This window comes from Diaporthe batatas (assembly GCF_019321695.1).
Source record: "Diaporthe batatas strain CRI 302-4 chromosome Unknown Contig00018, whole genome shotgun sequence".
NCBI lineage: Eukaryota > Fungi > Ascomycota > Sordariomycetes > Diaporthales > Diaporthaceae > Diaporthe > Diaporthe batatas.
This window is the reverse complement of record NW_025408565.1, coordinates 182,875-195,978: the sequence shown is the minus strand read 5'-3', so window position 1 is coordinate 195,978 and position 13,104 is coordinate 182,875. Positions and strand designations below refer to the sequence as shown.

The window sequence follows — 13,104 nt, the reverse complement described above, 5'->3', positions numbered from 1 at the left end:
ACTATTAATAAATTAAATATTTTAACTTAAATTTAAAAACCTTATTTAACTTTAAAAACCTTAATTTAATTATTTATAAAATAGAACATCTTAATAATTAATAATCTAATAAATATAAATATTTTAAACCTTATTAATAAATATATTAATTTTAAAAGAAATAATTTAAATAATTAAAGTCTATTAAAAATTAAAAATTACTAGTAAATTAAACTTTTAGTTTAAATTTAAAAATTTTATTTAATTTTAAAAGCTTTAATTTAATTATTTATAATTAATAATTTAATAAATATAAATAATTTAAATCTTATTAATAAATATATTAACTTTAAAAGAAATAATTTAAATAATTAAAATTTATTAAAAGCTAAAAATTATTAATAAATTAAATATTTAATTAAAAATAATTAATACTAAATAAAGTTTTAACTATTAATATTAAAGTTAAAATATAATATTAAATATAAATATAAAAATTTTAAATTAGCTTATATAACTTATTTAAAGAAATATATATATAAATATAATTAAAAGTCTAATTATAATAATATTAAATTAAGTATAAAGGTTATTAAATATATTATAAATAAAATAAAAGTAATATAAAATAAGTAATATAATTTTAATTTTAAAAGTAAACTAATATTTAAAATATAAAGCTACTTATTAATAAACTTAAAGTATCTATAAGTTAGTTTTAAAAGATTAAAAAGTAATATTTATATTTAAATAACTTATTTTATTTTTATAATTAGAAAATAATTTTAATAAAGGTAAAATAAGTTTTAAATATTTTTATTATAAAAGTTAAAGTTAAAAATATTATATAAAGGGATATAAATAACTTTAAAAATAGAAATAATATAATAGTAAAATCTTAAAGGATAAAATAAAAATATATTTATAAAACTATAAAAGTAAAAAAATTATTAATTAAAACTATAATATTAAATATTTATACTTTAAAGCTTTTAATTTTATAGAATTATAATAAATATAATAAAATAATAAAATATTATACTTTATTTATTATACTTTTAATATAATAATATTAATATAATCTTCTTTATTAACTTTTTTTAAAATACTCTTTATAATATAATATTTTATTATATTATATTAAAATAAAGAGTTTTATATTTATATAAATTACCTTTAATATAATTATTAATCTTATAAAGAAATTAGTTATTAAAGTCATAAAAAAGTATTTACTAATATATTTATTATACCTTAATTATATAATTAAATATTCTATCTTTATAATTCTTCCTTAATTTCCATTACTTAATTATTATCCTCTTATTAAATAGTTTAAACTAAAACTTTAACTTATAATAGTACTTATTTTCTTTATAATTAATCTAATAAATATAATAGTCTATTTAAATTTACTATATTTCTTTTATTTATTTAATTAAATTATAATTAATAATCTCTTTAATTTTAAAATTTTATCTATACTTTAATATATTATCTAGTTAAGTATAGCTTACTATATATATTTCTTTTAATTTAAAATCCTATTAAATTAATTTATACTTTTTTATTAAATTTATTAATTAATATTTTTATATTTTAATTTTTATACTATTTTAATATTTTTATTTATATACTTTAATAAATAATAATTTAACCTTTATATATTTTTAATTTAAAAGGTATTTTATAGCTTATTTATAAAAGAGATAGATAGTAGTAAGGGTGTTTTTAACTATAATATATTAAAAGATAGTAGTATAGAGTATATTAGACTATAAATAATTATAGAAATATATAATAAATAAATAAATATATTAAATAGACTTAATAAAAATATTAAAAAGAGAAATATAAATTATATTCTAACTAATATATATATCCTTTATATTTAACTAGAAATTAACTTTTAACTAGATAGATAATAAAATAGTATTAACTTTAAAAGCTTTTTAATTAATAAAATAGAATTTAAATTTAAATTTAAATAATTTAAAAAATAATATTAAGTTTATTATAAAGGTATTAAAAGGGTTTAATAATAAATTTATTATTAAATTAATTAAAAGGTAATATAATTAAATATATTTATTAATTATATTTAGGTTAATAATAAAGTCTATATTTTTATAATTAACTTTAAATAGCTTTTAATTAATAAAATAAAATCTAAAATTAGTTAATTTAAAGGAGATAATATTAGGTTTATTATAAAGGGGTTGGAAGAACTTAATAATAAGTTTATTATTAAGTAGATTAAAAGAGGTAGTATAGCTAAATATATTTATTAATTATACCTAGGCTAATTATAAAGCTTATATTTTTTATAACTAACTACCCTCCTTTTTTTTACAGCTTTATTCCTATTTAATATCTACTTAATAATAGTAGATAAAGTATTAAACTTATATATATAGTAGTTTACCTTTACTCTCTTAAACCTATTCCTTAACTACCTAACCTTTTACTTTATAAAGGATATAATTAAGGTATTAAATAAATTTTATTTAATTATAATAAATCCTTATTAAAATAGTTTTAAAAATCTAATTAATAATAGACCTTAATAATAATATTAATATATATAATAGCTAAATATTACCTATTAAATAAAGAAATATAATAATAAAGGTTTTATTAAAAGGATATATTTCTAATAAAACTCCTTTTAAAACCTTTAATTTATTAAATAACTAATTTATTAAGGTAAAATAAATTATAACTCCTTAATAAATAGGAGTTTAAAAGTAGTTTACTTTTACTTAATAAATATTATTATATATTTAATTATAAATAGTAATAATTAAATATATAAAAAGTTTAAAATAATTTATTATAATTAATAGTTTTATAAAAATATAAAATATTAAATTATTAAATCTAACTAATATTAATATAAATAAAAGTTAGTTATTAAAAATATATTATTAACTTTTATTATAGTATAAACTTTATAGGTATATAAATAATTTATAATATATTAAAAGCTTTTATAAGAGAAGGTTAACCTTTAACCTTTATATTATATAATAGTTTTTATAATAACTTCTATTATAAATTAGGAAATTATTAATAATAAATAGTAAAAGTATTAATAAGTTATATTAACCTTCTAGTAACTATTATAGCTTTTAATTAAAATATCTTTAAATTTTAAAATAATATAATTAAAAGTAAAATATATTTATTATTATTATATATATATACTTTTAATAACTAAATTATATCTTTAAGTAATAATAAAAACTCTTTATAGTTAATATATAAAGTATATTAAAATATATTATACTTAAAAGAATATTTAATAAATATTTTAATAATAAAAGTAATTAAGCTACTATATTTAAATATAGTTAACTACCTCTTACTTTTAAGTATTATTACCTACTTTTACTAAAAGTTACTTTATAAATAGAATATATTTACTATATATATAATATTAATAATTTTAAAAACTCTTTTAATCTTCTTAAATATTTTATTATTAGAAATATATTTATATTTATAAATATTTTTTTAAATACTTTTATTAAATATTATTAATATATAATAATTTAGGTATTTAAATATATTTTTATATATAATATTTTTAATAAGTTTTATATTTACTAATTAAAAATTATAAATAATATTAAGTTTTTAAATTATAAAGGATTTAAATATAATTAATAATTTTAACTTATTAGTAAAATTAAAAATAAATATAAAGGTAATACTTAAATATTATATTAATAATATAAATAAATAAAAGGCTATATTAGTTAATATTAAATATAGAATTTATAAAAGGAATAATAGGTTATTAAGGTTATAAAATTTAGTTATTTTAATTAAAAAATATAATATACTAAATATAATATTTATTATTTATATAAAATTAATAAAATAGTAATTTTTAATTAAAGTATTAAAAGGTATTTAATAAATAGTTAACCTTTAAAAACTTAATTATTAAAGAACTTCCACTAATTATTAATAGTTTTAAATATAATTTATTTATAAAAATAATATATAGTAAATTAATAACTTTCTAATTTATTTAAAATTAGTTTATAAGAATATTATATTACTTTAATAGTATAATAGGAGTACCATTCTTATAAATATATATTTATTAGATAATTTAAATAGTAAATAATTATATAAAGTATTTATTTTAATAATTTAAAAGAAATTTAAATATATTAAATATAAAATAAATAACTAAAGTATAAATTAAAAATATTTATTTAATATTTATTTATTCTTTTAATTATAAATTAAAAGAATAGCTTATTTTATATAAAATAAATAGCTTTTAGGCTTCCTTATATCTATTTTAATTATATCCTTAAACTACTTCTAATATTTTCTTTTAATATTTTTAAATATAAACTTAACTTTTAAAATAGTATTTTTATTACTATTTAAAATATATTAGATAGTAATCTTATATTATAATAGGTTATTTTAAAAGTAACTAATAAATACTATATATTTATAATATTTAATTTAAAGGTTAAACTTAATTTAAAAATAATAACTATTAAGATTCTTATAAATACTTTTATAAAAATTATAATTATTAAATTAAGTTCTAAATAGTAGATATTAAAGTTACTTAATAAAAATTAGTTAATATATTATAATGTTAAATAGTAAAGTAGAATCTTTTAAAATTAATAATTATATATTATAAATATAATTTAATATATTAATTTATTAAATCTAAAGTACCTATAATAATATATTAATATTTATTATTTATAGTATAATAAAATAAAGAGGTAGAGGTAAGAGGAAATTTAGAAATTATTAAAATTAAATTAAGTTATATTATTATAAGGAGGTAGGTATTAATATTTAAGTAAAGTAAATAAATAGGTAGTAAATAAAGTTCTTATAATAAAGTAATAATAAAGTTAAAATAATATAAAATAATATATAATAATTAAATAAAATAATAACTATTTTAAATTTTATTTAATACTTATTATTAACTTAAAAATATAAATTAAATATATTATATATTAAATATTAAGGTTAATATAGGATAGGCTTAATAGCTATATAGAATTATATAGGTTTTATATATAAAACTTTATATTAGATAAGTAAATAGTAGGAACTAAGTAAGTAAATATAATTACTAAGTAAGTAAATATTAGCTCTTTTAATCTTATTATATAATTACTTCACTAATTATTAGCTCTTAGACTACTTATATTAATAATTTTAATATAATACTATTAAGAATAATACCTTCTAACTTTATTTATATAATATAAAGTTTAACTATATACCTATATATTATATTTTCTTTTTACTATTATTAATACTATATTTTTTTAAATACTAAGTCTTAAGTGTTTACTACTATATAAAGGCGCTATGTATATTTTATATGTATAGGGATTAAAAATAAAACCACTCTCTTAAAGGGAATGGGATGACAGGGTCAAGACCGAGCAGCCCTAAAAATATCGCTTGATGCTGGTCAAAAATAGTTAGTTGCTCGGCACCCGTGGACTAGCACACTACATGACCACCATTTCATCCACGTTACAGTAACAAGATCTTGCCCGGTACAATAGAAGCATGACCGCTTTTGGAGGCGTTCATTGAGATCGACAGTTTTGTCTCGAAACAGGACGAAGTGGACTCGCAAGCATTCTACGTATCCCATGCGACGATCTCGTGGGTAGTATTGGCCGGAAGCTTGATTTAATTTTCCAACTTCAAAGGTTAATATATACACTCGCTTCCATCATCTATCTGCACATCAGATCCGCATGGCTGAATGGAATCTGGACCTAGACCGCCACCCTACTGCGTCCACAGAGCGCTTGCCCATGGCGGCGACACTCTCGGCGTAATCGCTGGTGCCATGGTCTGGGTCCGCATCTGTGGCCTTGCAACTGGGTTGCTCTCCGTCCTTGCCCAGGGCGCCATTCACAGAGATATAATCCCGCTTGCTGCTTGTAGCCGCGACTAGATTCTTGCCACCCTCCTCCGTCCAGCCATTGATGAAATCACCGTGGCTGCACCATGCATTGCCGCAGGCCAGCTTCAATGGTGCCGTGCCACTCCACCCGCTGCTCAGTGCCTTGCGCAGATCATAGCGGATGCTGAATCGAAGCTGCGGCATGGAGCTGGACCCCTCCGGACACCAGTTGGCTGTACCGTAGGAACGGCTCTTGTACGCCGTCTCGAGCGTGTCCACGTTGACACATTGCGGGAAGTAAAGCAGTGTCTGGAGGTGCGTGCTGCATGTGGAACTGGGGAAGCCATTCTCATCCGCTGAGATGCCGGAATCGCCCTCGCAGAACCATTCAACCTGGGCGTCGGCGGGGGAATCGCCTGCGGTTGTTGCACTTGCCGAACCAGCCAACATCTTCAGGTCTTCAGGAATCGGGACCTCTGCCGGGGTCTCGCCTAAGTTGTAGTACTGCATCAATTCAAAAATCAGCAACAAAGCACGATACAAGCACTCGACGCGGAGGAGTGCCCTGATCCCAATTCCCGTCGCAGGTACTGTTACTTACGGCGCTGAAACGGCTCAAAGGAACCGGTTCCCAAGTTGACCCATCATCATTGGTGTACAAAAGAGTGGGGACCCCTAGAAGTAATAAGCACACATCCATGGAACCTGAGGGATGGTCGGGGACGGGACGTTTGCATACAATAGATAGAAAGGTCGTTGGGATTTTGAGCATTCGTGCAGCCTTCCCTGAGGGATGCACTGGTTGTTGTGTTGATAGTCACGGCATCAGACCCAAAAAAGGAATGCATGTGGGATTTATCATACTCCCCAGGGAAAACAATCGGATCGATATTCTTCTGCATGAAAGGCGAGCCGACGTTGACCTGAGTGTATGCATTTGCCGCTCGGGCGGCTAGTGTGATAGTGACGACTGTGCCGGACACACCGGACTGAATAGAGGCTAACATTTTGGCCAACCTGCAATTGAACCACGAGTGTAATGAAAGGAGTGAGGGGCGGCTGATTTAAAAGATCGGTACCATCGGATGAAAGAGGAATGGGTTACCAGCGGTCATGGCCTTCTTTTATTTATTTATGTCCAGCTCCTGGACGTCATTCCTCTTAATTTACGGTTGACATATGCACCACTTAATCCAGTACGTCTTCGATTCTTGCCTTCTTGACAGAGTGTAGCGCGAGTTGGGTTTTCCTTGGCGGGGTTTCAACTCTATGGTTTTGCCAGCCTCCCTTGTTCTTACCAAGCCGTTGGCACCAGCTAAAAACAAATGGCTTGTCTAGCCCAAATGAACGGGAAGCCGATTTTGGAGAACCCCAAGCAGCCAGTCGGATGTATATTGGCGCCAAGCCATGTTTCGAAACAGGAGAAACGCTGCCTTCTGCCTCGAATATGGACATGCTGTAGACTAGTTTACTACAGCTTTAAATTAGCATCTTTGATTCCTTCGCATCCTCATCATTCCATAGCATCACCCCAGGGCCCGCGGACGGACTCGGAAAGGGACTGCAATCCATCTGGAAGACCGGTTGACCCCCCCCCCCCCGGCAAGCGATCTGTCGTGACACGCTTTTGGACAGACCTCACACAAACATTGGTGTCAAGGTCCTACCTCGTTTCCTCTACTATATCAAAGGAGTAAATTGTTTTCCCAAGTGCCACATCAAAGCTGCACCGCAGGAGACCAATCGTGTTGCATCTTCCGGGCCTGATCTTCATGGACATCTCAACTCTGGTGTTTTATTACAGCTGGCCGTGTGCATTCCATTGCAACCGAAAGGAACAAATGGCATTTCGCCTGGTGTCTTTGCGCCGAAAGTCATGATAAACGGGCAGTATGTACGTATGAAATTAATTGGTAATTTCGTTCTGGATTCGTAAACATCCGAAGACGTAAAATGCCGTCCCTCTATACAGCGCCAAACGTTCAAAGACGCAAACAATTAAGATGCTACAGCTACAGATCCCATCATCCCACCATTACCGAAGCCACTTATAGTCTGGCATTGTAATCCAGAAGGTCCTTCATCTCGAATCTAGGGAAGTCTGGATATTCGGCGCCATCGGGACGCTCCCTGTCCCATGCCCACTTCTCCTTCAGATTTGGTGCAAGCTCATTTTCTATCATCTGCACAACGTACTTGCCTAGAACGGGGAAGAACTTGTAGCCGTGGAAAGAGCCACAGGTGGCAACATACAATCCCTTGGCTCCGGAGTGCGGCGAGATTATGAAGTCGCAGCTGGTTGTGAAAGCATCCCTGTGATCCAAATCAGTTACCGTTTCATTATCTCATTCTCAATCCTGACGGGGCGGGAGACGGCATTCAACTTACCAGCAAATACGATGCTTCTCCTGCTTCCAATTTGCGGCCCTCTTGCCATAGAAGACCTTGTTCGCATACACAATGTCCTCCTTGAGTGGGTTAGACACCTTCCACTGTGCGTAGTCTTTCTCAGGCGGAGGTGCAGAGAGCTTCTTCCCTGGCAACACTTCTTGCTCGTTGGTAAAGATCTTCTGCCCCCACCACTTCAACTCGCGGTCTCTGGTTGGTGGCAGGCTACCAATGAACGGCCCCGTCTCAACACGGTAGCTCTGCACGCCGACAGGCATTGACTTGTATGTCTCGAACGACTTGTCGTCTAGTGTGACCATGCCGGTGGTGATTCCTCCGGCGACAATGCGCCCGTCTGCGCTGACAGCCGGGTTGCCGCTGCTCTGCGCACTATACTCGAGCAACTTGGCCGTGTACGCGCCAGTCGAGAGGATAGTGTGCGTTGCTTGAAGCTGCTGACCAGACTTGGTCTTGACACCAGTGCAAGTCCCGTTGCTGTCAAAGCTGACGGTGGACACCTCGGCTACAACGTACTTGACGCCGAGTCTGATTGCCTCTTTGGTGACGGCCCTCAGCGCATCACCCGCATAAGCGAAGCCGCTGGTCCTGTTGACCAAGACCTCTTTGACACCCTCGTAATCGGCGTCTTCAAAGAGACCGCCGTACAGCTTCTTGGCTTTCTCAACACTATTAAGAGACATGAAATCAGTTTGGTGGCCTAGGACACAAAGTGAAAGTCTTGGGTTCAACTCACGACACAGCCTCCAAGTCAGCTTTTCTGCCGAGCTTCTTGTAGTTGTTGATCACATCTTGGGCGTAATCAGTGCGGCAAATCCAGTAGATGCCGGTCTCGACGAAATATGGCTTCCACAACGGATCATTCTTGAAAATGTCCTGCGCCTCCAGTGCCAGCGCGCAGTAGTCAATATCATCATAATCTGCGCGCACAACCTTGTTCCAGTCCCATGACGCTGCCACACGGCTCTCTGCGTCATAAGCATCCCGATCCACGATCGTCACCGATGCATTGGGGTATTTCTTGATGAGGTGATATGCAGTAGACACACCAAATACACCAGCCCCTACGATGAGGTATGAGGCATTGCCGGGGGCCATCTCGCTGAAGTGTGGTAATTAAGCAGTGATAATGAAACACAGAAGAGCGTAAGCAGGATGCAAATGATGACGAAGGCCAGCCAAGTTTCGGGCAATGGAGAAGACAGTTGAGATCAGTAGACCGAAGGATAAAGAGCATGACGAGCGGCCCGTGAAATACTGACGACGAGAAGAATCTGGGAAGCCGGTTCACGATGCTGTTCTGGTGCTGCTTGTGGTCGCGGCCTGCCACCACGTACCAGCCACACTGTGTACCTGACTATAGGCCAATGTTGGAATCGACCCCTGCTTGTGCACGTCTATCACCGAACGATCGCCGGAGTTAAACCAGATATGGGGTTCCCGCCAGCGTTCTTGCGACCCGAGGATTCGAGCTACGGATGAACATCCGATAACGTATCTGAAGCTGTGGGAGCCGCATGACCCGCCAAGTCCGTTCTCGGTGTGGCATTATCAGCCCCGCATAAAGTACCGAGCCAGTATCTCCGTCGAACGGCTTGCACAAACCATGTATCTCCAAAACCTAAGTATCAAGTATTAAGTATTCATGTATCTTTTGTTTCTGCTGGTCTCTATCACAACGGATCGACGAGATAGTGATCGGTTCCATGCTGTCCTATTATTCCGCCACGTTGGATGGAAATGGATGCCATCCTCTCATTTCGAGTGGCACAGCGAGGAGATCGAGATACGAGATGCAGGCGACACCTTGGAGCACATGGCGTGATTCAGGATAAGATTGAACTGGAAATGATATACGCAGCGCCGCGTTTTCTAGAACGGAGCTTGATATGCCCACGGGTGTCCAATAGTGGGCAATCGACGCAACTTGCGTCTCGCTGAGCCTCCTGCTTGATGCCAGAAGGTTCAGCTAACATGACTATCATCTCTTGAGAATACTAGATCCACCCTTGCTCTTGGACAAGGATTCTGAGACCCAAAGGTGGAAGCCCTGAAGTGCAAGCTGCATAAACAAGGGTCCAACTTAGAAACCCGCCTGGTGATCAGTATCAAGTCAGCTTTTTTGGAATGAATGATCATTGATTCGACCACAACGCGTGCCGCCGACGTATAATCCATTCTCTGACACGGAGATCCGCGTGCGTCCCAACCCAATACCTCGCCAAACGGGAGGCGGAAGAAGCGGCAACGTGTGGGTATACAGTACTTGCGCCTGTGTAAATTTGCCAGCCGCCATTGTCGTCGGCCAGATGGTTCTGTGTTGGCTCCAGATGAGGCCAAGATAGCCACATGACGATGCCCATTACTCACTGACACGTCGTCCAAACCGCAAGCACGGGCCGTGGGAGTTGATATTACCTAAAATTTACCGCCACTATGCATACCCCGACTCCCCAGGTGTGGAGGAACAGGTAGCTCGTGACGAGCCGATGCAGGGACCCCGGATGTCAGTCCTGTTCCCCAGCTCTGGACGATTGTGCACGCCCCAGGCATGGTCTAGACCGGCCAGGGGTCGCGGTGAACTTAGCGTGCATCATCACTCCACGCGCGCCCCAGATGCCTACTCCGACGAACGGACGCATCATGTGTTGTCTATTGCCAACCCTGCCTTATCACATTGAGTTAGTGATGTGTCCAGGACCACTGAATCGAGATTTACATTAGCCGTCGGCATGCCGAAGTCACGGATGATGCTTCCCTCACATGCAGGGCGCAGAGTCAGCTACCTAGGTACCGTGCCTTGAGGTGCTAGCGTAAACTATTCTGGGGCTCTCATGACAGGTCAATTTTGCGGGAGGGATGGGATGGCAAGTACGGCAGTGCACTGTAGATTTCAGACCGCCGAAGAAAAAGAAGAAAAATGAGGCTTCGGTGCCCTCGAGACGCGGTCGCCAAGGCTTCTAGAAAGCTTCGGGTTGCAGCGATAGCTATTTTGTTGCATGTCACTAGAGGCCATGAGGAACTGATGATTGCTGTCGTTAAAAGACGCCAAGATACATTCTCGGAAACTTGAAATTTCCTATGATCAAACCTGAAAATGATGGAAGAAGCAACGCTAAACTGACAATCTTGACAATGCTTTCAACCAAGAAACAAACGAATGGCTGCTACAATAACCACAACTTGCGCCCCAGCTCATCTGGGCTGAAATGAGCAGTCTTGCTCGAACGTGAAAACCCCTTGCAAGATCACAACTCCGTAACTCCTCCGCAGTAAAATTGAAAATAAATGGAGGCCACATTGTGAACCGTCCCTCAAGTGAAAAATTACCAGGCAAGCGGGCCCTTCTCGTCAAGGCTCGAGCAGCTCAGACCCGAGCAAAACGAGATGTCCTTCTCGGAGACGGCCGCGTTATAGTTACCAAAGGTCTGCCTCGCCGGCCAGATCTCCTTCTTGGCCGCCTTCTCCCTCTCCCAGTGCTCAGTGACCGCCTCGCGGCACAGGTTCTGGAAGAAAAGGGGGCCCTTCTCCATGCGGGGGTGCATCTCGCCGTTGACGAAGACCCCGGCGTTCACGTTGCGCTGTGCCGCATTGCAAAGCGCCTTGTCCTCGGACATGATGCGCTTGTACATCTGGTTGACGAGCTCAAAGTTCTCGTCGGTGGCGTTCTTGCTGCGGAACACCTGGTAGGACATGGTAGACCTGTTGGCGGAGTGTGGGATGAAGCGCTGGATGAAGAAGAAGTGGGGGCTGCGAGACATCGTCAGCGCCAGTTGTCAAATGATGGATGAAGAGACTAGGGTTTTCGAAGGTACTCACGTGACATTGTGCGAGACGTTAGGGAAGTGATATGTTGGTGCGACGATCAGGCCCTGCTCCCTCTGCTCGGGTTTCGTGGCAACGTTGTGGATTATGTAGCCTCGCCTTGTCTCCACGTTGTAGGCCTCGAGGTCAGCCACCGCAGGAATGTCAGGGTGGGTTGTCTTGCAGTGATAACACTCGTTGTAGTTGTCGGCGAGGATCTTCCAGTTGTAGTCACCATCCATCTGCCAGGCGTGATCAAAGACATAGTCATCAAAGTTGAAGTCTTTGTACTTCTCCTGGGTGTCGGCGCCAGCAAAGTCATCTTCCCACGCGACCTCGGGTGTGTCTTTGGCGTCAAAGTTGACCCAGATGAAGCCATTGTTGTCAATGTGGGTGTGAATGCGGAACAGCCCGTTCTTGGACTTGTCGAAACCCTCAAGCTCCTGGTAGCCAGGGGCCTTGGCCAGGTTCCCGCTTAGCCCGTAGGACCAGCCGTGGTATCTGTTTAGAAACTTGTAAATATTTTGTTATATATATTTGAGAGGGTTCAGCCTCGCACGTGACTGCATGGGTTGTACTTACTTGCAGGAGAATATCATGGAGGTGCCCTTCTCCGCTTCAACAATGGGATAGGCACGGTGCCTGCAGATGTTGTGGAAGGCATTGATGGTGCCCTTGCGGTCACGGGCGATGATGAAATTGAAGCCAGCCACTTCAAAGTTGAGCCAGTCGCCAGAGTTGGGGATTCTGATCTTGTGGGTGATGAGCTGCCACCTGCGGGAGAAGATGGCGCGCTTCTCGAGCTCGAACATCTCGTGGGAGGTGTACCAGCCAGAGGGAAGGGCCCGGATGGGGGTCTTTTCCTGAGCGGGCTTGGAGCCGTAGCCCGCCAGACCACCAAGATAACTGAGTACTGCGGTCGCCATGGCAGCTAACAAGATTTGTGGCTGATAAGAGCAAAGGCAATAGAGATAAAAGCAAAGAACGAGCCC

At 35.2% G+C, this 13,104-nt stretch overlaps 3 protein-coding genes across 3 annotated transcripts; all 3 read right to left on the bottom strand.

The window, feature by feature from the left end:
- Positions 1-5,740: 5,740 nt before the first annotated feature.
- Positions 5,741-6,909, bottom strand: KVR01_012214 (uncharacterized protein; the record flags this gene model as incomplete). Its single annotated transcript, XM_044784576.1, has 3 exons — positions 5,741-6,406; positions 6,504-6,577; positions 6,642-6,909. 3 exons carry the CDS (start codon positions 6,907-6,909, stop codon positions 5,741-5,743), a joined length of 1,008 nt encoding a protein of 335 aa, XP_044638792.1.
- A 906-nt stretch (positions 6,910-7,815) lies between these two features.
- On the bottom strand, positions 7,816-9,796 carry KVR01_012172 (uncharacterized protein). The gene is made up of 3 exons (XM_044793103.1): positions 9,045-9,796; positions 8,291-8,977; positions 7,816-8,215 (listed from the first exon to the last, which is right to left on the bottom strand). The coding sequence occupies exons 1-3, from the start codon at positions 9,404-9,406 to the stop codon at positions 7,951-7,953; spliced, it is 1,314 nt and encodes a 437-aa protein (XP_044638750.1). The 5' UTR covers positions 9,407-9,796; the 3' UTR covers positions 7,816-7,950.
- Positions 9,797-11,634: 1,838 nt separating this feature from the next.
- KVR01_012251 (uncharacterized protein) lies at positions 11,635-13,038 on the bottom strand (the record flags this gene model as incomplete). Its single annotated transcript, XM_044789244.1, has 3 exons — positions 11,635-12,058; positions 12,128-12,613; positions 12,695-13,038. 3 exons carry the CDS (start codon positions 13,036-13,038, stop codon positions 11,635-11,637), a joined length of 1,254 nt encoding a protein of 417 aa, XP_044638829.1.
- Positions 13,039-13,104: the final 66 nt, after the last annotated feature.